Source organism: Camelina sativa, chromosome 1 (genome assembly GCF_030686135.1).
Source record: "Camelina sativa cultivar CO46 ecotype springtype chromosome 1, ASM3068613v1".
In the NCBI taxonomy this organism is placed as follows: domain Eukaryota; kingdom Viridiplantae; phylum Streptophyta; class Magnoliopsida; order Brassicales; family Brassicaceae; genus Camelina; species Camelina sativa.
This window is the reverse complement of record NC_141880.1, coordinates 23,541,650-23,569,533: the sequence shown is the minus strand read 5'-3', so window position 1 is coordinate 23,569,533 and position 27,884 is coordinate 23,541,650. Positions and strand designations below refer to the sequence as shown.

Below are 27,884 nucleotides of genomic sequence, written 5' to 3'. Positions count from 1 at the left end.
AACGGTGTCTAATGCTTTCCCAATCTATCATCTAAGTTTGTGGTTGTATCCCCTAACTGATTCCCTACGCCCAATATCTTTCCTTGAATTGAAAACCCTTATTTACTTTCCGTTTTTAATTGGTTACTTGAAACAGAAACTTCCTCTTTTGCCTTAGCTATATTCGATCTTTACAATTTCATAGTGCATTGTTTGGTCTCTGTGGATTCGACCCTGAAGTGTTACGACGACACCACTAGATCGTGGTTGAGTGCACATTAGGTTTTAATTGACCTGTGATCATAGGTAAGCTAGGACTAAGCTTGAGATAATTTCCTTTGATGAAATCACATTGTATAATTTTCTTTTGATATTCAAGTGAGACTATTATAAGCTTTTTGGTTCTAAACTTCTAACTTTTACATGGAACACAATCTTATTCTCTCTACTTTGTTCTCCAGTTCCGATGCAGAGAATTCATCTCATATAAGGAAAGTCAACAAAGAACCAAGTCAATTTGGTGTATAATCAAACACCAAATATAGCTGCAGCGACCAATTTTATACAGTGCTAATATGCATACAAAAAAAAGGGAGAAATGAATGATAGGATTTTTGTGTAGATAGGAACTTTTTGTTTGAGTTGTATTATCAAATATATGTTTCATAAATGTACCCCATAAATGTACTTTCGTTTAGACCATTGTATTTGGTACTACAAACATTCAAAATTATACTAAAGTTTGCATATACAAAAATTTCATTAAGCCACCATATCTTCATTTCTGAGTCCATTCTTTATGACTGAGTCCCCGAGCTCTCACTTTGATGCTCCATCACATGTTTTATGTAATAACGTCTAGCAAACTCAGACCTGTAAATATATAAAGTGTATGAAACAAAATTATTTTAAAGATCTTCGAATAAGCCAATGTGTTTTCGATACATAGTGCACCTATAAACATTTACAAATTAAAGTGATTATATTGGTTACCTTATGATGATTATATCAGAACTATTTTACGTTACATCGACCAACGCTTGCACTTGCATCGACCGATGCATGCTCGACATAACACGAAAACCCTAGGTTTTACGCCCCGTCCTCGCACTTGCATCGACCGACACACAAAGTGCATCGACCGATGTAATGCCAAGCATCGTGTTTTCCCCAAAACTTCTCGCCGGATCTTCGTTCCTACAACCACAAAACTCGATCCCAAGCCACAAGAAAGCTTCCTAACGTCCCAAATAACGATCTAACAAGCCTAATAACACATAATAAGCAAATCAGAGAGATCTCTATCTTAGATAAGCCATGGTCATGCACTTACCTTTGCCAAGAAGATTCTGAACCTCAAACTAGCAAGAGAACACTCCTAGCAAGCTCCTACAACGTTCTAAGCCACAAAACTCACCTGAAAACGCCACAAACCTCCAAGAATCTCCCAAAACGCTTAAGAATTCTTAAGAACCTTTTCAATCTTTTCTTTTCTCTCCAAAACAGCCAATCTCGTCGAATGAGACAAAAACACGAGTTAAGGGTTTTCCCTAACCCAAAACGCAGCGTTTAACTTAACTCGTCTGCAGAAAAACCAACCTTGCATCGACCGATGCACATAGTGCATCGACCGATGCAATCCCTAAACCGGGATTTCGGTTCGCGGATGTTACACTAACCTCTACATCCACAAGAAGCAGTACTCTTTTTGTGAAGAACTCGCTGATACTCCAAGAATGTAAGACATTGGCGTGTAAACACCAATTAGTTCTTCCGGGAAGAAGATCAGCAATTTTATCGAATCTCATGATTTTCTCAAATTAGGATTTTTCCTATTTCTTCTCTGTTATCGAAAACGAAAACGGGATTCCGGATTTGTAAGAATACAAACAGTCATGATTAAACGTTGCGTCTTAATCGTTTTAGTGTCTCACCTTTTGTTTTACTATTAAAATATTTTTAATATTTATTATTATATATATAATTACAGATTAAAGGTAAAGTTTGTAGTTAATAGATATGATGTAAAATTATATATACACTTTATGATATAACTAACAATTATATGTTTTCAAACAACATTGTTGAAACCAAATAAAATATAATCATGTGAAAAATTTTAATAATATTTTAGACCATCTACAATGTATTAATCTATTATTTTATAATATAGAATAAGTCTAAATTAGAAAATGGTTTTCTCTAATGTGAAAGTCTATATCTGACTACAAAATAGAGGTAGTGTTAAAGATATTAAAAATCACTTTATTTAAGAGAAGAAATATAATTCAAGTCTAAATATCCAAAACAATTATCCAACTATAAACCATAATTATACAGTCTCAAATACCTCTTTGAAAACAACATTAAGTGTTTTATTCTGGCATTTTCCATCTTTATTTATAACTAACACCTTTCTTTTCTGGTTGACTCGAGAGAAGGCAACATAAAGCTGTCCATGTGTGAAAACCGGTTTCGGTAGAAACAATCCAACATGTTCTAGCGTTTGACCTTGACTTTTGTTTATAGTAATTGCAAACGCCACAGTAACAGGAAACTGTCGTCGCCTCATACGAAAGGGAAACTTTGCATCAGGTGGACTAACATACATCCTAGGGATAAGTACTCTATCACCAACCTTTTTTCCTAACACGATTCTTGCTTTGATTACATGATTGGTGAAACGACCCGACCCGTTATTTTTTATAATAAATAATAAATAATAATATAATATTAAATAAACTACAACTAGTGGTCCCATACCCACTAGCCACTTAACCATAGTTACAATCAATAGGGGAATAACAATACCAATATCCAATAATAATCCAATAATAAAATATAACAATAATTCAATAACCAATCATCAGAAAACATGAAACCAACAACCTAGCAATGTTTCTAATGACCCAACTCTAGCAACCTAGCAATGCCAGACAACATCCAATCGAGTCCCTAGAACATCTTACTCTTCATTGCCTTGATTCCACGATCACACTTTGCCTTTACCTACACCACGAACACATATTGCAATGCATGAGTATTTAATAAACACTCAGTAAGGCAATCCTCCCATCTACTGGGTTATACACACAAGCAATAGAGTCATCTCTAAACATCAAACAACAATCAACAAATAACAAACGACAAACCATGACTCTGCATCGACCGACACCAACATGCATCGACCGACACCACATGGGCATGCATCGACCGACACAAAGGTTGCATCAACCGATGCAAGTCACACTTGCATCGACCAACACTCACACTGCATCGACCGACGCATGCTCGACATAACACGAAAACCCTAAAGTTTTACATGCCGTCCTCGCACTTGCATCGACCGACGCAAGATATGCATCGACCGATGCAATGCCGAGCATCATGTTTTCCCCAAAGCTTCTCGCCGGATCTTCGTTCCTACAACCACAAAACTCGATCCCAAGCCACAAGAAAGCTTCCTAACGTCCAAAGTAACGATCTAACAAGTCTAACAACACACAACAAGCAAATGAGAGAGTTTTCTAGCTTATATAAGCCATGGTCCTGCACTTACCTTTGCCAAGACGAATCTGAACCTCAAATAAGCAAGAAAACACTTCCAGGAAGCTCCTACAACGATCCCAGCTACAGACCTCTACAGGAACAGCCTTAAATCACCCAAAATCCTCAAGAACACTCAAGAACCTTTTTTCTCTTTCGTTTTCTCTCAAAAACGGCCAAATCCGTCGAATGAGACAAAACTCGACTTAAGGGTTTTCTAACCCAAAACGCAGAAAATTGAACTTACATCGACCGATGCACCATCTGCATCGACCGATGCAACTCCAAAACCGGGATTTTGGTTCACGGATGTTATAATTCTCCCCCACCAATCTAGATTCGTCCTCGAATCTAGAACAACCATCAGCTAAGGACTCCCGTGCAACCGTCTCCACGGCCCGCACTCCTCCGACCGGTCTACAGAAGGTCACCTCTAGGCGATAGACTCACGCTCCAAGCGTCATTTGCTCTCGACTTTTGGACTTTCATTTTCTCATAGGCCTAAACCTTGAGTTTTTATTGGCTCTTCATCAGATCTAAGTCTGCATGCCATAATGTTGGTTCCTCATCGGGCCTAAACCCGCATGCCATAATATATAAGGAAAATCCAATACTCGTCTCTCGGGTTGCCACCTTACAACTCGCCCCCGGATCGTCATCCGAAGTCGATATACCAACCATATTCCCAAGCCACAAAGTCTTAGAATATGGCAGTACTAGGAGAACCTAAGTCCCCCAAGAGCCGTGAGCAAACAATTCTGAACACGTCTGAGTCATATCCCTATTCAGGTTTCCTTCCTGTGGTTCGTGTAAAACATCTCAATGTCCTACCAACCACATATTCTCTGACTGGAATACCTCATGACCACACAAGGATCATATACATGCCACAAGGGCCAAATAAATGTCCTAAACAGGACCGCCACCAAGGCCAAACAAATGTCCTAAACAGGACCGCCACCAAGGCCAAACAATCTGTCCTAAACAGGACCGCCACCAAGGGCAAACAATCTGTCCTAAACAGGACCGTCACAAAGACCAAACAATCTGTCCTAAACAGGACCGTCACAAAGAGCATCTGTCCCGAAGGACCATCTGTCCCGAAGGACCATCTGTCCCGAAGGACCATATGTCCCAAAGGACCGCCTAAACAGGCACTCTGGCTAAACAGCCCACCACAAAGGCCACACATCTGGCTAAACAGCCCGCCACAAAGGCCAAACATCTTGCTAAACAGCCTGCCACAAAGGCCACACAACTGGCTAAACAGCCTGTCACAAAGGCCACACAATGTCTAAAAAGACTACCACACACGGACACAACGACTCAAAAGTCCGCCACTAAGGCCACAAGCCCCTCCAAGGCTCTCCACCACTAAAATGGACAAATTCTAACTCACATAAAAACTTTCCATATTTAGCACTTTCCACTTTTGGAAACTTTCGACTTATGGAAACTTTCCACTTTTGAAAAATTCTTTTTCAGGAAAACATTCCTCTAAAACCCTGCCTCACGGAAACTTTGTACCCCTAGCACCACCTCATCTTGTTACTGAGTCGCACAACCAACCACCCCAAGCGACCGAGTAAACAAGAGAGATGGACTGGAATACTCCATTCCCACTCCAGCCACGGATTACAGATGGGACCAGGCTAGACAAGTTCAAGTCGCGGCTTGCTTCTCATACCACTTCTTAAACCTTTCTTTCATCTTCGTCTCAGGCTCCCAAGTCTGATCCTCAACACCATCACAGTCCCAAAAGACTCTCATCAAAGGAATCTTCTTCTTCCGAAGTTCCTTGATCCTCCTCCCGAGAACCCTTACTGGTCTCGCCTCCAACGTCATGTTAGGCAGAAGATCTTCAGGAATCTTAGCCAACACCTACTCACCCTCACGGAGACACTTCCGCAACATAGAAATATGAAACACCTTGTGGAACGCACGCATAACCTCAGGAAACTCCAGCCTATATGCTACCGGTCCCATCCGCTCAATCACCCTGAACAGACCCATGAACCTCGGACTCAACTTAGTCTCTGTTCGGACCCTGCAACATGGCCATATTGAGGTACACTCTGTCTCCTACCTGAAACTCAAGATCTCTTCTCCTCTTATCAGCATAGCTCCTCTGCCTAACCTGAGCCTCCTTCATGTTCAGCTTGGGAACCCAAATCTTCTCTGAGGTCTCCTGAACAAAATCCGCCCCGAACATGCTCCTCTCCCCTACCTGAGTCCAGCATAACAGTGTACGGCATGATCTCCCATACAAAGCCTCATATGGAGCCATCTTAATGCTCGCCTGATAACTGTTGTTGTAAGCAAACTCTACCAGGTTCAGGTGATCTCCCCAATGGCCACCCCAATCCAACACAAACATCCTCAACAAATCCTCCAGCGTCTGGATCATCCTCTCTGACTGTCCATCAGTTTGGGGATGATAAGTTGTACTCATATGCACTTTAGTGCCCATCTCTGCCTAAAATGCCTTCCAGAACACCGAAGTGAACTTAGAATCCCTATCAGACACAATGCTCGTTGGCACTCCATGCAATCTGACTATGTCTCTCACATACTTCTTAGCGAAGACCGCTGCTCCATCAATCTTCTTAATGGCCAGAAAATGTGCTGACTTAGTCAACCGGTCCACAATGACCCAAATGGCATCAAAAGTCCGAGACAATGGCAATACTACCACAAAGTCCATAGTGATCATATCCCACTTCCACTCATGAATGGGTAGACTATTCAGTAAACCGCCAGGAACCTGATGCTCAGCCTTCACTAGCTGACACACATCGCACCTCGCGACCCAACTAGCTACATCCTTCTTCATCCCGACCCAATGATAGTACCTTTTGAGATCACGGTACATCTTAGTCGCTCGTGGATGAATAGAAAACTTGCTCGCATGAGCCTCTCTCAGAATCTCCTGCCTCAACTCCTCATCCTTGGGCACACAAACCCGACCGTGCACCAAGATAGTACCATTATCTGACCTGATACTCTGAATCAACATCCTTTGAGACATTCATCAGCCCCAAATCCTCCTCCTGAGCCAACCGCACCCTACTCAGAAGATCTGCTCTATCATCTGCTTCCAAACCCAACTGTTCCTGAGACACATCACACAAACTCAATGAACCGATCTCTCCTACCAGAGACTCCATCTCCTGCTCTTGAGCCGAAGCCTTCCAAATCAGTACATCTTCCGACTCAGAGCATCTACAACTGAGTTACCCTTACCAGGATGATAGGCTATCTCCAAATCATAGTCTGCCACAAGTTCCATCCACCGCCTCTACCTCAAATTCAGCTCAGGCTGAGTGAATATATACTTCAGACTCTTATGGTCTGTAAACACTTCTACCTTAGCACCATAAAGATAAGATCTCCAAATCATCAGGGCAAAAACTACAGCACCCATCTCCAAATCATGAGTAGGATAGTTGCCCTCATGCTTTCGCAACTGCCGCGAAACGTAGGCAATCACCTTCCCATGCTGCATCAACACACATCCCAAACCAACTCTAGATGCATCAGTATAAACCACATAGGGTTCTCCCTGCTCAGGCAAAGCCAACACTGGCGTAGTAGTCAACATCTCCTTAAGGCTTGCAAAGCCCTCCTCACACTCCTGTGACCACACAAAAGGACCGTCCTTCCCTGTCAACTTAGTTAACGGACGTGCTCTGCTCGCAAATCTCTGCACAAACCTCCTGTAGTAACCTGCCAGACCAAGGAAACTCCTGATCTCCGTGGCATTCTACGGTCTAGGCCAATCTCTGATAGCCTGAATCTTCTCTGGATCTACAGAAACCCCATCTGCAGAAACAATGTGACCCAGAAAACCCATCTCATGCTGCCAAAAACTACACTTGCTCAACTTGACAAACAACTTATGCTCCCGCAGCTTCTGCAGAACTGCCCTCAAATGCACTGCATTCTCCTCAGGACTCTTAGAATAAACCAGGATATCGTCGATGAAAATGATGACAGACACGTCCAGAAACTCCTGTAACATGTTGTTCATCAATCTCATAAACGCTGCTGGCGCATTTTTCAAAACCAACGGCAACACCACAAACTCATAAACCCATACCTCGTCCTTCTACTTGACGAACCCCACCAACGCTCCCCACGGTGAAGTGATAATACAAAGGAATCCTCTTTTTACTTCCTCAGCACCACTAAACTAATAATCAAGTATGCTGACATCAACTCACCACCATCTGAAAAATCAACCCCTCTTGCCAGTCGAAGAAACCTCTAGTAACCTGCCGCTAAGGGAAACTTTCTCAAGATGGCTTAATCCAAAATTAGCTTTCCGCTTAGCTATTCTCCAAAGCAAATCATCAATACGAGCGTAATAAAACAAACAAGTACCATACGTTCGCATATTCCGATTCACCACATCAAAAGCCTTGCAAGCCGCCAACTAAACCTACTTGACTTGTTTCCCCCCAGCAAGCTTACCAAAACCTTGAATCAAGCAACCATGTCCATCTCCAATGAACTTCATCCACCATCGTCACAACGATTAGTTTATCCTGCCATGAAGGCTTCTCAAATCTTATGTACCTGGCAACATGCTCTTGCCGGCTCATACCTGTTGCAGTTCTCCTTCCCGGACTTCAGCACCACCGGCCACCCAATCCTGGCACATCAGCCACACATTCTTGACCGCAATGGTCATAAAACCCTGGCCCACTGGCCAACATAGTCTTAAAATCCAAGATTAAACCACCATCACTCTCGTGGTCTACATTCTGTCATTATGTTACTACTCACGTCCTAGGTATTGCTTGCTCCCAACTCTTCCACCCTTACGTCGCAACCTTCGAGTCATACCGATCTCACTCTCAGACCAACATCTTCGAGTTATACCGTCTCACTCTTGGACCACAATCCTCAAGATCTCAGTATCAGGGGAACTACTCATCCCCTCAAGGGAACATCATCCCCTCTGCCACTCTCGGAGCCCTCATCCCCTCGAGCTATCGGTATTCAGGGGAATCACCATCCCCTCCGGAGCAATAATCCTTAACGACTATAAACATCTCTCGACACAAAGTACCTCCTGTGGTCCGAGTATAACATTGCAATGTTACACCTGCCCACTCAACCTTTAATATCCAACTGGATTAACCCCCAAACAGAGAAATATCTCCTCCAACTGCATATGTCCACCTATCCGCCTCTCTATGCCCGATACCCCTTGAGAATAATCTCATACCGGTCATCTACAACCGCTCCATCCTCTTAACATAAGATGGAAAGTCCTCAACATCCGCAGCCCTCAGCTGCACCCCGCCACATGCGGCACAACTGGAGCCTACATTGGTAGCCCTCTCGGTAACCCCTACAACAACACGCCAACAGATCCGCCAAACGATCATCTCGACCCTGGGCTCCACCTACTGCAACCCCATACCTGGGTTCCCAGCACCCCCGACACGCTCACTGGCTAACCCCCTCTGGTCCCTCCTGATACGCTTGCGACCCTCTGATGTACCTCCTCGTGGAACTCTGGACAACACACTCGCTGGCCTCGGGACCCGCCCAACCATGAACACGACCACATCCCCGTCCACGACCATCAACTCAACACCTTTACCCACTGCACTTCCAAGAACAGAGGCTAACAAGCAATCTTAACATAACACAAAAATACAAAAACACAAACTCACCGTGGAATCACACTGTAGGCTCGAAGAGGATGTTCTAGGACTCCATGCCACACACAATTGACTAACTCACATAATCAGTCAAAGCATGCAAATCCTAAACATCTACAGCACAAAGCCTAGTGAACCCAAACCTAGAACCGTAAGGGCTCTGAAATACCAAACTGAAACGACCCGACCCGTTTTTTTTATAATAAATAATAAATAATAATATAATATTAAATAAACTACAACTAGTGGTCCCATATCCACTAGCCACCTAACCACAATCACAATCAACAGTGGAATAACAATACCAATATCCAATAATAATCCAATAATAAAATATAACAATAATCCAATAACCAATCATCGTAAAACATGAAACCAGCAACCTAGCAATGCCAGACAACATCCAATCGAGTCCCTAGAACATCCTCCTTTTCATCGCCATGATTTCACGATCACACTTTGCCTTTACCTGCACCACAAACACATATTGCAATTCATGAGTATTTAATAAACACTCAGTAAGGCAATCCTCCCATCTACTGGGCTATACACACAAGCAATAGAGTCATCTCTAACCATCAAACAACAATCAACAAATAACAAACGACAAACCAGGACTCTGCATCGACCGACACCAACATGCATCGACTGACACCACATGGGGATGCATCGACCGACACAAAGGTTGCATCGACCAACACTCACACTGCATCGACCGACGCATGCTCGACATAACACGAAAACCCTAAAGTTTTATGCGCCGTCCTCGCCCTTGCTTACACCGACGCAAGATATGCATCGACCGATGCAATGCCGAGCATCGTGTTTTCCCCGAAGCTTCTCGCCAGATTTTTGTTCCTACAACCACAAAACTCGATCCCAAGCCACAAGAAAGCCTCCTAACGTCCAAAGTAACGATCTAACAAGTCTAACAACACACAACAAGCAATTTAGAGAGTTCTCTAGCTTAGATAAGCCATGGTCCTGCACTTACCTTTGCCAAGACGAATCTGAACCTCAAACAAGCAAGAAAACACTTCCAGGAAGCTCCTACAACGATCCTAGCTACAGACCTCTACAAGAACACCCTCAAATCACCCAAAATCCTCAAGAACACTCAAGAACATTTTCTCTCTTTCGTTTTCTCTCAAAAACGGCCAAATCCGTCGAATGAGACAAAACTCGACTGAAGGGTTTCCTAACCCAAAATGCAGCGTTTAACTTAAGTCAAAACGCAGAAAAATGAACCTGCATCGACCAATGCAACTCCCAAACCGGGATTTCGGTTCACAGATGTTACAATTGGCCATCTGAGTAATAATTAACCTCGTACCATTACACAAACCTCCCTTAGGATCTATATTCCTTAGCAACATGACAGGTGCTCCTATTTTCAATGTTAAAACATGGCTTGGCAATCCAGAAACTTGTATACTGTTTAGGAATTTTAGATCTAATGTTTCAATACTATCAGAGCTAAGATATCGTCTCTTCTCACCTGTAAATAAAAAAATAAAGATGGAATTTTAGATACATATTTAATATTAGTATTTTTTTTAAATTATTACTTCAATATCCATATTCCATATCCTATTTAATTTGCATACCTGGTAGCTTGCTAAGCATAAATTGATTTATCTTATCAACATTATCATTTCTTGGACTTAGAATAGTTCTTTCCCTAAAGAACGTTGGATCAGTTCTGCTTGCAAAATTTTCACCGTAGATTTCTTTAACTATTGCTTGAATAGGATTTCCACTTGTATTAATTAACAAATCATCCGGAATTTCTATCTCCACATCTCCACTATTTGATTCGTTGATTTTGCCATCCCCGATATCAAGAAGCCACTTTGAAAAAGTGGCAAGAGCACCTGCATCCATATTATTATGTGCCTTGCGAAGTCTCAAATTTTCGGTAAGTTTAAGAACCTTACAACTATTCCAAAGAACAGATGAGTTGATAGATGCTAAAACTGTCGGTACTCTTCCTCCTTCTGTAATAACAGGTAGAATATGTTTAAAATCACCTCCTAACACAACAACTTTACCTCCAAAAATTTGGTCACACCTCATGATATCTCACAAACTCCTATCCAAAGTTTCGTAACAAAGCTTGTTCATCATTGGAGCCTCGTCCCATATTATGAGCTTTGCTTCTCTAATTAAGTCAGCAAGATCAGATTCGACATCGATCGTACACACAAAATATTCATTAAGATTGATTGGAATACCAAATCTTGAATGAGCTGTTCTACTACCTTCCAAAAGCAAAGCAGCTATACCACTTGAAGCAACAACATTCAAAACAATATTACCTTTAGACCTTGAATCAGCACCAAGAATAATCCACAAGAAAGTTTTCCCAGTACCACCAAACCCATAAACAAAAAACATACCACCTTTGTCGTGATTCACAGAGCGAATGATTTCTTCATAAACACGTCTTTGCTCCTCATTTAGCATAGGTAACAACTCATTGTACACGTCTTTATGAGGCTTATATATTCTCTCATATGCGATAAGCCTATTTACACATGTGTTCATCATACTATTATCTGGTTTAGGCATTTTCTCAAAAGCCGTAAGAGACATCCCATTTGATCGCAACATCAGTTCTATTTCAGTTAAACATATATTTTCTATTGAGCTCGTGTCAACATTAGACCTACAACAGTAAAGTTAAACACTTATTTATAATTTTGTGTTGCAGAAAAATAAATTACATTCAATTAAAAAAAAATAACAATTTGACTTGTTCGGACAAAAACTTTTTTAAATTATTGTTTTAACTTTTTTGTGATCAAATATATCACTAATTCAATTCTTTTATAAATTTGTGTGGGCAAATATATTTTTAAATAATAGTTCAACTAATTTAACAAACCAAAAAGTAAATTAATTATAAGGCTAAAAAGAATTCCAACAAAAATGTAAATGGAAAAGAATTAACTAAAAGAGAAGCTATAATTTAATCTTCAACAATAGTATTTATTTTCCATTTTTTAATAATTTAAAATGGAATAAAATTATTTTATTTCCGCGAATTTTCTAATTTTCGTTTAAAAAATAAGAATTTGTTTTTTAAAACATTTTATTTTTAAAAGTGAAAGAAAAATAATTTGTTAAAATTACTCGTTTATATTTTCAATATAGATTTTAATTGTCAGGACCTTTTGTCTATTTAGAATCTTTGTTTCTCCTTTTGGTGATAGAGTATCCTGCCGGAATAACATGGTGTTTCCGGAGATTTACAGCAACCTTATGAGATTTTGTCGAGATCACAAAAAAATTATGTCATATCTTCAAATTAAATGGATAATTGTAGTATATCCTCTCGAGATTTTCAGTTACTTCTATCCAAATCAAACCGTCATAATTATCTATAGAAATTTACAAAAGATTTTAGTATTTATTTTCCATTAAAAAAATGGGATATGAATATATGATTTCCGTTTTTTCTAATTTTCATTTTTAAAAAAAAATAATTTTAAAAGTGAAACAAAAGGTCTGTAGAAATTTAATAATTTAAAAAATAGAGATATTCTCAAAGAAATATTTGCAATATATTTTAGTATTTATTTTCTATTACTTTTAAATTTTAAATGAGATATAAAATTTAGAGTTCTGATTTTTTTATTAAACAAAATGAAAAATTTACAATTTATTATATATTATTTATCTATCTAAAGCAATTTCAAATAAACAATAATTGTAAATTGTTATAAAAAACTCTTCATAATCTTCCTTGATTTCTTTTTTTTCTTGAAAAGCCTCTAAGATATAATGTCCCGAATCCAATTAATATTCTTTCCTTACAATATTTCTTCTTATTCTTTCTGTTGCTTTTCTTTATAATTGACTTATGCCTCTGATTAATATTGTGTCTAATTTATATTAATTTGTGGTTCATGTGTATTTTGTGAATCGGTTATAACATTAGATAATATGCTACTACAATTGTGAATAAGACATAATGTATACATCAATTAATGATTAATTTATCCTCGTATGGATAGCTATTCATTATAATGTTTTATTGATTATTGTTTCACAAGTACTGAAGCAACCAAGCCCACATATCCATGCTTCGGTTGATTTAATTCAATTTCTTTGGTCATTATTGCTTAAATATATGCTGATCTGATTTCATTATAATATTTTAATTTTTCCTAAGTACATGAACGTGTATTTCATTACATAATGTTTGATTTCTGATCGACACATGTTTATATACTGATTTATTAGTTTGCCGAGGTAAGACTCATGCTTATAGCTGGTCTAATATCTGGTTGGTTTACGTATGTATACAGCTATATTATATATGAGTGTGAATTATAAGAATACATAAACGGTGATTCAAGCTGTACCACTTATTGCTTATATATTTTATTATTGCTTTGTTATTTACCGAGATAACTTATACTCGTTTATTTGACTAATTATTTGTATATATATATATATATATGCAGTTGAGGCTGGTTTTAGTCGGTGAATCTCTTTGAATGCCGTAGCCGATCTCTCAGTTGATAAATGTGACAATCTGTCTCACAGACTCCACTATTCTCCGCTAGCTGCCCCAACGAACCGTCTGTGGATCTCGTTAGCCTTTTGCTAATCGGCCCAACGAATTCCAAGCTGACTTTGCAGAGCATCGATCCTAACCCCTCACCGTGGCAAATGGAATTATTCATCCAAATCTACAGTAGGTTATTGGTGCGCCAGGCGTTCCTTGAACTCTGGTCCTCACCCTTTAACAACCTTCCCACAAATTGATAGTATTTGCATATCTGGTAGTTTGCTAAGCATAAATACTTGTCATCGACTCTAGATTCTATAGGTGGAAACATATCCAGAATATGAAAAGGGATCGTTGCTACGCTGCCTCCGGAGTCATCGACGGAAAGATCTACGTGGTGGGAGGTCGCAAGAGAGGATATGATGATTGGGTTGAAGTGTTCGACGCAGAGAAGGGGATTTGGGAAACTGTGCCTTGTCCATTCTCTGTCGTTGCTAGTTCTAGCGGAGTGTTTTTTATCCATGTGGTTTTGGATAATAAGAACTACATTTTGGATCATCACTATTGTTTGGCTTACGATCCAAGACGACGTAGATGGAGTAGTTGGGCAATTGGAAGTCCACAGAGGCATTTTTGGCATGCTTTCTCTTGTGTGGTTGATGATTTGTTGTATGCTATTATTAATGTTCCTGGTGTGTCTGCTGTTGGATCTTTGATTGTCGTGTATGATCCAAAGGGTATGGTTTGGAGACCTGTCAAGGGTGTAGATGATTTGCCTAGTCTCGGTTATCTTGTGTCTAGAATGGCAAGTTTTGGTGGGAAGTCGGTGATATTGGGATGGTGTCAAAACCAGAATAGTTGTGATCAAGACTCGGAAAAAATCGTTTTGTGTGTAGAGGTTGCGTTGGAACAACATCAAGATGGTGCTATTTGGGGGAAGGTCAAATCAATCTTGCCGGTCGAGTCAATAATATCGCTTGTGCATTCATCATTCGAGTCGCCTTTCATTGTGATTTCTCGAACTGTTACTATTTGATGATTCGTTTGCAGCTGCAAGGTATGTTATATTAGAGATATTATAGTAATATGATTGTGATTCTCAATATCATATCATATCATATCATATATTCTGATTATGTACACTTTAGGAACCTACTGTAATTAGCTAAACCTAGACTCCTCCTAGCTCCTCTTGTATAAATACACCTATGTATAACACTCATGAACATATAGCAAACACATTCTCTACATGGTATCAGAGCTATAATCGATACCCTTTCTTTTTTTCTTTTTTTCTCTAGCCGTCTTCTCTTTTCTTTGCTCTCCCTCCCGATCTTTCTTCTGTCTCCATGGCTGCTGCTGCTGAAACTGTTGACACCACTCAAGGTCTTCTTAACATCAATATGATGAATGTCACTAAACTTACCTCTACCAACTACATAACATGGATTCTTCAAGTCCACTCCCTTCTTGATGGCTACGATCTTGCTGGCTACATTGATGGTTCCAAAATTCCACCGGATCAAACGCTCACCTCCACTGATCCGCCAACACCGAATCCAGCTTACTCTACATGGAGGCGCCAGGACAAACTTATCTATAGTGGTCTCCTTGGCACTCTTTCGTCTGCTCTTCAACCCATGGTTTCTAAAACCAAATCTGCTGCTGAAATGTGGAAAACAATTTCCTCCACCTATGCCAACCCGAGTTGGGGACATCTTTAACAACTCCGTTTACAGATCAAACAAACTTCCAAAGGTGACAAAACTGTTGATGAGTATATGCAGACGTTGATGACACGTTTTGATCAACTTGCTCTTCTTGGCAAGCCTCTTGCCCATGAAGAGCAACTTGAGTTCATCTTTGCTGGCTTACCAGAAGACTACAAGTCTGTTGTTGATCAAGTGGAAGGTCACGACACTCCTCCCTCTATCATCGAAGTTCATGAAAAGCTCATCAACAAAGAAGCTAAACTTCTTGCTCTATCCCTGTCCACACCGTCAATTGGACCCGCTTCTGCTCATGTTGCCACCTCTCGCCAGAGAAACAACACTGGAAAGTTTCAACCTCGACAATCTTAGGCCTGGCAACATAACCACAAACAGCAATACCAATCCTCACGTCCAGACAATCGCCTGACAAGAGGTTATCAAGACAAGTGTCAACTCTGCGGCGTGTTTGGTCACAGTGCCAAACGATGCACTCATCTCCAACAGCAACATTCCTTCTCTCATCCTGGCATTCTTCCGTCACCATTCCGTCCATGGCAACCTCATGCCAATCTTGCTGTTGCTTCAAACCCATGGGTAATGGATATTGGGTCCACTCATCATCTTACAAGTGACCTCCACAACCTGGCTTTGCATCAACCCTACAATGGCGAGGATTCAATTCTCATTGGTGATGGTTCGGGTCTCTCCATCACCAACACTGGTTCTCTTACTCTTCCATCCAACTCTCACCCTTTATCTCTTAATAATGTCTTGTGTGTTCCAAATATACAGAAAAATCTGATCTCTGTATATCGCTTGTGCAATAACAACCAAGTCTCAGTTCATTTTTTCCCTACCTATTTTCAGGTGAAGGATCTCAGCTCGGGGGTTCCGTTAATTCAAGGCAGGATTAGGGGAGAACTATATGAGTGACCAACCTCTCCAACCATCTTTCAATCCTTCTTTACTTCCACCACACCACATCTCTCTATCACTGATTGGCATCACCGGCTTGGCCACCCTTTCCTATCTATCACAAAACAAGTTGTTTCTCAATTTCTTTTACCTTGCAATAATAAAGCTTCATCAAACAATTTATGTCCCGACTGTGCTATCAATAAATCCCACAAATTGCCTTTTCACCAAACATCTATTACCTCTTCTCGCCCCTTGGAATACGTTTTCACTGATCTCTGGAGTTCACCAACTGTCTCCATTGATAACTATAAATACTATATTGTCCTAGTCGATCATTTCAGTCGATATACCTGGGTATATCCTCTCAAACTTAAGTCCCAAGTTTGCGAAACCTTCAAAGCCTTCAAAGCTCTCGTTGAAAATTGTTTCTCAACATGCATTGGAACACTCTACTCCGACAACGGAGGCGAATTTATTGCTCTCCGCACCTATCTCGCTGACTCCGGTATTTCTCATCTTACCACACCACCTCACACGCCAGAACACAACGGTATCTCCGAAAGAAAGCATCGTCACATTGTTGAGACAGGACTTACCTTACTTACGCATGCCGGTCTTCCCAAAACCTACTGGTCCTATGCCTTTACCACCGCCACATATCTAATTAACCGTCTTCCCACGCCAGTGATCGCAATGGAGTCTCCCTTCTCGAAATTATTTGGTACTTCGCCAAACTACAATAAACTGCGAGTCTTCGGTTGCCTTTGCTTTCCATGGCTTCTCCCGTACACCACCAACAAACTTGAAGATCGATCGACGCTTTGTGTCTTTATCGGCTATTCCCAAACCATAGTGCATATCTCTGTCTCCAACCCAATACTGGTCGTATATACGTCTCCCAACATGTCAAATTCGACGAAACTGTTTTCCCATTCCAGATTTTTAAATCCTCACAACCACAATCCCAGCCAGAACCTCCTCAATCCCAACCTTCCTCATCGGTAATTCCTATACACCTACCCTCATCCATTCCACCATCACCTTCCCCACCACAACTGCCACTCATATCACTCTCCCCGCCGGAACCCGCAAGCTCTGGTTCTCACCTGCAAGGGAATTCTTCAACAGAGACAACAACACCATCGCTCGCCAACGACACTTCGGTTTCTCGTCCATTTGGATCCAACACTAGGCTCTCGCTGAACAATTCACAATCAGGCCCATCTTCGGCCCATGAAGACGAAAGCTCACATCCAAGTCCATCATCATCTACAGGCCCACCCGATGATAACTCTCGTGCCAGCTCCCCTGTTCTCTCCTCGCCACAATGCACACCTTCGCCAATAGCCGTTGCACCACCGCCTCCACCTCCACCTCCGGCACATCCGATGCTCACACGTCGGAGAAACAACATCACTAAGCCAAATCCAAAGTACAACTATGCTGCTTCTCTATCGCGCATAATTCCGGCTGAACCACAAACACTGACTCAAGCTCTCAAAGACAAACGATGGAGAGGTGCCATGTCCCACGAAATTGATGCATTTGCACGGAATCAAACGCTTGACCTTGTTCCTCGCCAACCACACTTCAATGTTGTGGGATGTAAGTGGATTTACAAAAATAAATTTCAGTCTAATGGTTCTCTCGACAGGTGCAAGGCTCGTTTAGTAGCCAAAGGCTACAATGAACGGTTTGGTGAAGACTACACCGATACGTTCAGTCCGGTCATCAAATCAACCACAATCAGACTTGTTCGTGACGTCGCAGTTACCAACTCTTGGCCAATCCAGCAACTTGACGTCAATAACGCATTCTTGCAAGGCACGTTATCTGAAGAAGTCTACATGGAACAACCGCCGGGCTTCGTTGACAAGGAAAACCCACTCATGTTTGCAGACTCCGCAAAGCCATCTACGGCCTCAAACAGGCACTAAGAGCGTGGTACACCGAACTTTGAACCTTTCTTCTCACCCTTGGTTTTACAAAATCACTTGCGGACACCTCTCTGTTTGTTTTAAAAGTTGGTCGGGAATTCGTTAATCTACTCGTCTATGTCGACGACATACTCATCACAGGAAACAACAAACAAGGCATCAGTCGAATTCTTCAACTCCTTGCAGATCGTTTTTCTGTTAAAGATGCTGAAGACCTCAATTACTTCCTTGGCATAGAAGCTCGTCGCACATCAGCCGGTCTTCATCTCTCACAACGAAAATATATCCTTGATCTTCTACATCGCTATGACATGACAAATGCAAAACCAGTTCTTACACCAATGGCCTCGTCTCCAAAACTCACGCTTACATCCGGTGTTGCTCTCTCTGATCCTCTCATGTATCGACAATTAGTAGGGAGCTTACAGTATCTTGCCTTTACACGATTAGATATTGCTTATGCTGTTAACCGTTTGTCACAATTTATGCACCGTCCTACTGATGTACACTAGCAAGCGGCCAAGCGGATATTACGCTATCTTGCAGGCACACCAACACATGGGATCTTCTTCTCCGCAAATAACAAGCTCAACCTACATGCATACTCGGATGCTGACTTGGCTGGTGACTCCGATGACTACGTCTCCACCAACTCTTACATCGTCTATCTTGGCCACCATCCCATCTCTTGGACCGCAAAGAAGCAAAAGGGAGTCGCGAGATCATCTACTGAAGCAGAGTACAGGGCTGTTGCTAATGTTGCCTCAGAACTTAGTTGGATATGCAACTTACTAACTGAACTTGGGATATCACTTGCAGCACCACCAGTCGTTTACTGTGATAATGTTGGAGCCACATTTCTCTGTGCCAACCCCGTTTTCCACTCTCGGATGAAGCACATATCCATAGATTACCACTTCGTTCGGGGTCAGGTCCAACAAGGTGCCCTCCGAGTCGCTCATGTCAACACTCAAGATCAGCTGGCTGATGCATTAACCAAACCATTACCTCGTGCACGGTTCATTCACCTACGAAACAAGATCGGAGTAGCTCCCGCTCGTCCATCTTGAGGGGACGTATTAGAGATACGATTGTGATTCTCAATATCATATCATATCATATCATATATTCTGATTATGTACACTTTAGGAACCTACTGTAATTAGCTAAACCTAGACTCCTCCTAGCTCCTCTTGTATAAATACACCTATGTATAACACTCATGAACATATAGCAAACACATTCTCTACATGTTAATCTTTGTTGAGTATTGGAGTATTGATGATGGAGTATGACCTTTTCTTGAGCCTCAAGTCTTATATTTAGGCTTTCATAAACTTGCAGGTGAAGAAGGATCTCATATTACATATACTGTTTTTGAGTAGCTTGTTTACATGAGAGCAAGTATGAAGCATTTGTAGTGACTCATAAACTTGTTCTGACACATTAGAGAGTAACTCGTCTTTCTTAATCTTTTTGTGTAGAGTCGGCCACTACGAGACCTGTTGGAATGCATCTTTATCTTGGTTTTTTTTTTTTTTTTTTTCAGTAACATTGTCTCGCTACTTTTGTTTGCTTTTAGTTTAGATATATAACTTTTTTGTAAGTAAGCAGATTAGTTTACACAAATGAAACCTAATCTGCTTCTACTATATGAGCAATATGAAATCTTGGTATAGAGATGCAAAATACAGTGATTTAACCGGTGGTTATGATGTTATGGGTAAGAACAATATAAAACTGTGGAAGCACAGAGTCCTGATGATTGATGAAGGCTGAAGTTATCTTTATAGATCATACAAAGAGAGAAGATAATATCGTTTGTATTGTATGATACTCTGTTCTCATTTTAAAAAGACTCACCGTGCTTCAAGTATATTAGCAATGTAAAAGCAAGACATGCAAACCGTTTCACTTTAACCGGTGATTTTGATCTGATTTGATAGTGACTACAAAAAAGGATCTTCAAGGAGCATTTTCCCAATTGGTGACCTTATCATTTAAAAAACAAATTAGGGTTTCTAAACAGAGAACAGGGGTTGTTGCGACTGTTACTGGTAAAAAGACATCTGGTACGTAGAGATCGCACAGGAAAGACGTGAAGATGGTGATAGTTGGGGTCAGCCCAAATCAGGATCGCAGGTGCTTTCATCTTACAAAGTCGCCTTTGATTGTGCTTAATCAAACTGATATGGTTTGATGACTCCATCGTCGAATGATACCATCACAGTATGTTTTCTGTGATGAGTTTGGACTATTGATGATGATATAAATCATGTTCAGGCATTTTCTTTAGCTTCCTGTAGTCTTGGTAAGGTACTTTAATACATCGATCTACTGTTTGAGCATCTTGTTAATATGAGAGAGCATATAGGAAGCAAAGTGACTCAGAAACTGTATACTTGACACATCAAAGAGTAAGTCGTCCTTGTTAACTTTTGTGCACAATGTGATTAATATATACTCTTACTGTCTTACAGAATTAGCCTTGTGTACATTTCTTAAGCTGTGTAGTTGACTAAGCCATTCTCTTAGCCTTGAAACATAAGATCTTACAAAACTTGCTGAAATGCACCTTCGTTAGTTATCATTTTTGGTGTATAGTTGCACTAACATGGTCTCAAGTTCTTTCTACCATATGAACAAAATATGAAACATTGGTTTATAAGAGATAAGCAGACGAAGATGATTTAACCGGTGGGTTTGACTTTATTGGTAACTACAGTTTAAAAGTGAGAAACTTATTTAGTACTTCATTTCATCTTCATCATTGATCTTCTGCACTACCTGTGACATCTCTGGTTCGCAACTATTTGGTTCCAAACTTTCAATCTCTCCATAATCGAATAAGGTAAAACAGAGGAAAGCATTGAGATTACGGAAATGTGCAGACCTTGGAATCGATAATGTCGTCAACTCAAGAAAAATGCTCTATCAATATCTTTTTCATCAGTACCCCAGTCAAGACAACGAACAAAGCACTTGAATTCAACCTTTGAATGATAAATTAGGGTTTCTAAGTAGAGAGAACATAGAGTCTTGTGAGTCAAGTAATCACGTTGACAGATGTTTTTTGACTCAATTTTTTTTTTAAATAGATTTTACCATTGGTGAATTGTTATCAAGGTAAAAAGCTTAAAGGAAAAAAAATTGAAACCTGAAGAAAATAATAAGGAATAAAATTTTGCTGACATATAGTTTCTAAAGAAAAAGAAAATCATATGCAAAATTTTAAAGGATTATTTTTTTATCAGTGTTAATATAAATAAACTTTATATACATCTTCGTAAAAGAGCCAAAATATTAGTAAATAGAGAAATATATAACATATTTTCGAAAATTAATTAATAATGTATTAGAAATTTAGAACCAGGTTTAAGAAGAAAAAAAATTATCATTTTGGCTTTTTTTATTGTTAAAATAGACCAGATTGACACAAAATTAAAAAAATATTGCTAGATTGACACCCTCCCTTAGAAGAAAACTAGATTAACACAATGTTATGTTTTTTTTTTGGGGTCAAACGACACAATGTTATGTTTAAATTACCAAAACGCCAACTAAAACTGAAATAGGAAATAAAAAATATCAAATTAAATACTAAATAAAATCTAACAATACAAAAAAATAAAAGCAAAACCCGACCCTCAATTATTTTTTTCCTTCGTTACCACCGAGAACTTGTTTCTTCCGCCGGCGAAGAAACAGTTTTACAGTCAAGATAAAAAAAATTCGGCCACTTTGGGTGATTGATTTTCGGATTCGGTGGTTGTTGATATTCGGATTCAGTGGGTGGTTGATTTTGGGGAGTAGTTGGCTCTCGTTTTCCGCCTGCGAAATAAGAACCGTTTTCGGTTCCGGTGGCGTTCGATTTTGTCCGGCGGTAAGTGTTGTGTTTTTTCCTTTATAGAATCGATTACTCAGTTGATTGCAATTGTAGATTAACCTTGATTTTGTTTTGGGTCTTGCTATTCAATAGTTTGGTTTCCACTTCAAGCTTGTTTTTTGAAGTCTGATTTGATTTTCTCGTGGAACCAATAGCTTTGGTCGGTGGTTCTTCATAAATCCGGTATGTTTTCAGTTCTCTCCCTTCTCCCCCTGTTTCATTCATCATAGCTGTCTATTCAAAACTTAGAGCGCCCATAGGAGGCGCCAATTCTTTCGGTTAATTCCGCTTAGACCCACACTGATTTCTTTTCTATTGTTGGATTGAATACGGATGAGTCCATCAACCCGACTTATTTTACCTAGTAGTACTAAAATTTTGAATTGTTTGGTTTTCTAGTAATCTTGAATTCAACAGTTCGAATAGTTTTCTTTTCGTCAAATCTATTTTCAAAAACATAACAGAGACATGATAGGCTAGGTCCAGTGAACATGATAAGTGTTTGTCTTCACTGTTTAATTTCTCTATTGTATTTTTGATGATTCAGATCTTCACTTCCAAGCACAATTTAAAGGAAACCCAATTTAGCATTCGTCCAGCTTCTTTTAGGTTCATTTAGCTTTTTATTTGGTATGCTGTTCTTTTCTGATTGTTTTCATCGGTAATATATAATAAGAACTCACATTGTGAATGATGCATTGTACTTTTTTGGGTCCCCTTTCATTACTTCCTCTTATGTTTTAGCTTCTTTCATATTATATAAGTATTGTGTGTGTGTGTGTCTTTTTAAAACTGCCAACTTGTGAATGATTTAGTTTTATCCTAACTGTTTTTTTTTGTATGTTTAAAAATGGCATCATCAAGCAATATCATCAAATATCCTCCTCTACTATATGAAGAAGGGAAATCGCCTCTCCAACATAGGAGCATGAACCACAATTGTTTTGTGTCCAAAATCTGAATTTTGAGAGAAGGATTAGGGGTGGACGTGTGGGATAAACTCAAGGATTCATCTCTTGGAGTGTTTATAAAGTTTTCTGAATTGGAATACACCTGGGCTGCGGCGAGAGTTCACTTTCCTCCACAACAACCACTTTCCTCAAAAACGGAAATCCATGTATGCTTGCACCAAATGCTAGAAAACAGTACTTAAATCTTTGAGCTTCATCAACATCGAGTTGGTCAGGGGTAGTCCAGAGAGTGGTTATGAGCAACATCGAGTTGGTCATAACCACTCTCTGGACTACCCCTGACCAACTCGCGAGCATGCCTTAACGTTCGATATGCTTTCCAATAATCCATCTATCATCAACAAATATTTTTTTTCATTGTTGTGAAACAAAAAAAAACGGAATAATGCTAATGCTAAACAAAATAATCGAAATAATGCTAAATAAATGAAAAAATTATACCTTGATTTGAAAGCATTTATTTAACGCTTAATTAACATACATTGGCAGTACCTTGGGACCAACTCCACCAACAAAATCTTTGTACAACTCTCCTAGAAAATGATGATCTGCTTGTCGGGCACGTGTAGAGCGCTCTGTTAAAGAACATGTATGTGCTGAAATAAACACACCTTTGATACCTCTGTTACAGAACATGTATGTGCTGAAATGAACAAAATAATCAAACCTTTGTACCAAGGTTAGTATCTTCAACCGTGTTTCTAGGTGCTTCTTTGTATCATACATTTGTCCAACAGCCAAATTCACAGAAGACAAGTCTACCTTTGAAACATCAACAGGTTCCTTATTTTCTTCAATATAAAAATATGAACTCCTTTTCTTCATTGGCAATTTATGATCCTCTTCTTCTGGTGGAATTCCATACAGGGTAAAATTCTCATCATCAGAATCTGTTCTGTCAGAATCATCACAATAATCAAATCTACTATCATCTTCATCGATCTCTTCTTCATTTGTGTCGCTGGCCATATCAAGATACTCTTCTCCAACCTGATCATTTTCATCTCTTCCTCGTTTCTTACCGATGTGATTCAAATCAGTCGGTATTTTATTCTTCACTTCAACACAAAGTCGACCTGTAACCCTTTCCAATTGTCCCAGAAGAGTGTGCAACTGACGAGAATTATCAATAATAACTGGTGGTGTATCACTGGGTAAATCCTGCAATAACCTCTTCGAGATCTTGTAACTCAAAACAACATCAAATACCTTGTTATCCAGCTTGTAATCCTCATATACCATTCCAATACAATCATCAAATCTGCTTTGATCGTTACATTGTAGAATTCGTGAACCCTTTTCATTATCAACAACAAACAACCATTTGTTGTTGTCAAAGATCCAATTACCACAAACGAGAATCACCTGCTACATATTCTCTTGGTTGTGTAACGATCACTCTAAAACGTGAAGGAAGGGATGAAAGAAAAAAACCACCTTAAAAGGAAAATAATAGAGAAGTCGATTATGAACCCCAAAAGGAAAGAAAGCATGATTAAATCCACATTGGAGAGGAGGAAGAAGTAATTTATGGAAAAATAAGATGAACCCAAAAGAGAAAAAAATTTCAGTCGATATAAGGGGAGGGGAGGCACAATACAAAAGAGAAAAAATAAGGTAAACCCTAGATTCTCGCCATATATGGCAACTGCTACAAAAGTCTGTCGCTTAACTTAAAAAAAAATCTGTCACAAAAGGCACTAATAAATCTGCCATTACCCTGAAAATAAATCTGTTATAAAAAAATCTGTTATCAAACTCGAAATAATAGATTTGTCATTACAGATAACAAATCTGCTGTCACTATATCAACAAAAAACAAATCTGTTATCATTGTATTCATATATAATAAATCTGTTATCAAGCAGCAGATTTTTTAGTAGGAAAAAAAAACTGTCATAACATAAGAAAATCTGCCATATTGTATTGTGCATGTGGGTCAATATAGCAATTTTAAAAAGACTTTCGAAAATCTGTAATCAAACAACAGATTTTTCTTTCAATCCAAAAATCAGTCATAACTTTAAAAAAATCTGTCACCACTAGATGTCAAACTAGCAATTATTTTTACGTTTATAAATCTGTCGTAATGTGACAGATATTTTAAATGAAAAATAAAACTGTTACAACAATCATAAAAAATCTGCCACAAAATTCCTAGAAATTTGACTAAAACAATGAAAATCTGTCATGACATTATAAATAAGTCTGTCGCGTTAAGAAAATCTGCTGTTCACAAAAAAACTGTTGTTACACACTTCAAATAAATCTGCCATAGAAAACAAATTTGTCGTCAAACTCTGCAAATTAATCTGCCATCTTAAATAAGTCTGCCAAAAAAAAACTGTCATCGACAATAAATCTGCCACTTACAAATTAATCTGACATTAATTATATGACAGACTTTTATAAAAAAAAAAATGAAATTGCAGGAATTTTTAACCAAGAGTAATATTGACTTTTTTTTTCTAACAAAACAAAAAAGGTATTTTCGGTATGAAACTAACCCAACTGACCCTCAAATTTTAGGAGTTGATTTAGCAATTAAATGCTCAATTTGGGTCAAACTAATTTTCCCTTTTTATTTGTGATGGAATTTTTTTTTAAAACGAACTTCTGAAAATTCCTAAAAAGTAAGAGAGTATTTATTTACTCATAATATGGTTTCATTATAAATACACAAACGTAATTCTCAGCAAGAAAAAAGAAACAATACACAACGTAACAGCTTCTTTCACAAATCGAATTTAGTCTCCCTTTCATATAACTCGTTGCTGCTGAAGACTTCACACGGCGGCGATGGCTTTGATCTCTGAAACTTTCGACAACGGTTCTAACGGCGGCGATCCAAACAAGAAACCCGAAGAGCTCCACAAGAACCCGCAAGAAGAAGAAGAGAATAAAAACGATAAACCGATTAAAGAAGAAGAAGAAGAAGTAGAGAATCTTCTTCCCGTGTTTACTCGATACATCCCAGAAGATATCGCCGAAAGCATCCTCTTACTCGTCCCGAGATGTCATTACCCGAAGCTATCTCTCTTCTGCAGATCCTTTCATAACGTCATCTCTTCGCCGGGACTCTACCAAAGGCGCTTACAACTCGGCCTCACCGAACCGGTTCTTTATGCTTTGATTAGGTTCCCTCTTGCTAGTTTCAACCCGAGCTGGTTCATTCTCAACCATGACGTTCCAAGAAATATCTCTTTACGATTAAGCGAAATCAGTTCAGCTCCTCCTATGAGCCCAATGAAGCCTGAATCTGCTGTGGTTACAATCGGATACAATATGTATGTGATCGGTGGATGCGATGAACCAGATCAGCCCACATCGAACGTGTTTGTCATCGATTGCAGATTCCATAGATGTAGCTCGCTCCCGGGAATGCAGAGGGCTCGCAGATCCGCAGCCGCTGGAGTTATCGACAAAAAGATTTACGTGATCGGAGGTTGCGAGCAGATAGATGATAATTGGATCGAGGTGTTCGACGTAGAGACTGGGATTTGGAGTAGTGTTGCTGGTCCATACGAGTACAACTCTAGTATGGTAGGAGGAGGGTTTATGACATCTGTGGTGATGCAAGAAAAGATTTACATGTTGGATCCTGAGTGTTGTTTGACTTATGAACCAAGACAAGGTACATGGCAGTCATGGGGGTTCGGAAGTGAATTGAAGAGAAGCTGGCACCAGTCGTCTTGTGTGGTTGAGGATTTTTTGTGTAGTATTAATAGTTGCATTGCTTCCATATATCTATACCTATCGGTATATGATCCGAATGACATGTTTTGGAGAGGTCTCGCTCTGAACAACGGTGTTTCTGGTTTGCCTAGCCTCAATTATAATGGATGTAAATTGGCCAATGTTAGTGGGAAGTTGGTGATTTTAAACAATACTGGCAACGATGTTTGGTGCATAGAGATTGCCTTAGAAAGATCCACAAGGACCACATGGGACGGTCATATCGAGATCGATGGACGAGTCGTATCAAGATCGCAAGTGCTTACATCCATGAACTCACCTTTCGTTGATCTTGCTCACTTTGTTACGTTTTGATGATCTGTGGGATGGTTTCTTGCAGTTGAAGGTATGTTAATCTTTGATGTGCATGGACTATATTGATAATGATTTTATGACATTTTCTGTAACCTCAAGTCTTATTCGGCTTTCATGGATTTGCAGGTGAACAATTTTCTTTTATTACATCTACTGTTTTTAGCTACCAGCTTGTTGATATGAGAGCAAACATGAAGCAAAAAGTGGTGCAGAAGCTGTTTTATCTGACACCTTAAAGAGTAACTCGTCTTCCTTCTTAACCTTCGTGCAAGAATGTGATCACTCTTAACAGAATATGCCTTGGGTAGAGTTGGCCACTCTTTCTCTTTTTACTGATTCTTACGAGACTTGTTGGAATGCAACTTTGGTTTAACTAGTTTCTGCTTCTTTGTGTTTTGTGACATATATCATTCTTCAGTAATTAAGTTATCACAATCAGATATATATGACTAAATAAGCACTATTATGAAATTATGGTTTAGAGTTGAAGCAAACACAAAGATTTAGGTTCTTTAGGGGGAACTAACTACAATGAAGAAATTCAAAGTTCTGAGCTTAATTAGAATAAAAAATTTGCCCTCACTCTTGACCTTGTAAAGACAAAACTACCTTTAACTTCTTCTACAAGGCACATGAAAAAATATAGCCTAAGATTACAAATATGTTTAAGAATTAAGAATACAACGCATTT

The 27,884-nt window shown here is 39.4% G+C and overlaps 1 protein-coding gene and 1 pseudogene across 1 annotated transcript; one reads left to right on the top strand and one right to left on the bottom strand.

Moving 5' to 3' along the window:
• Window positions 1-776: 776 nt before the first annotated feature.
• Window positions 777-11,813, bottom strand: LOC147950250 (uncharacterized). The gene is made up of 4 exons (XM_087512621.1): window positions 11,519-11,813; window positions 10,808-11,197; window positions 10,527-10,587; window positions 777-852 (listed from the first exon to the last, which is right to left on the bottom strand). Exons 1-4 carry the CDS (start codon window positions 11,811-11,813, stop codon window positions 777-779), a joined length of 822 nt encoding a protein of 273 aa, XP_087368747.1.
• A 14,081-nt stretch (window positions 11,814-25,894) lies between these two features.
• On the top strand, window positions 25,895-27,198 carry LOC104710049 (putative F-box/kelch-repeat protein At2g29780 pseudogene; annotated as a pseudogene).
• Window positions 27,199-27,884: the final 686 nt, after the last annotated feature.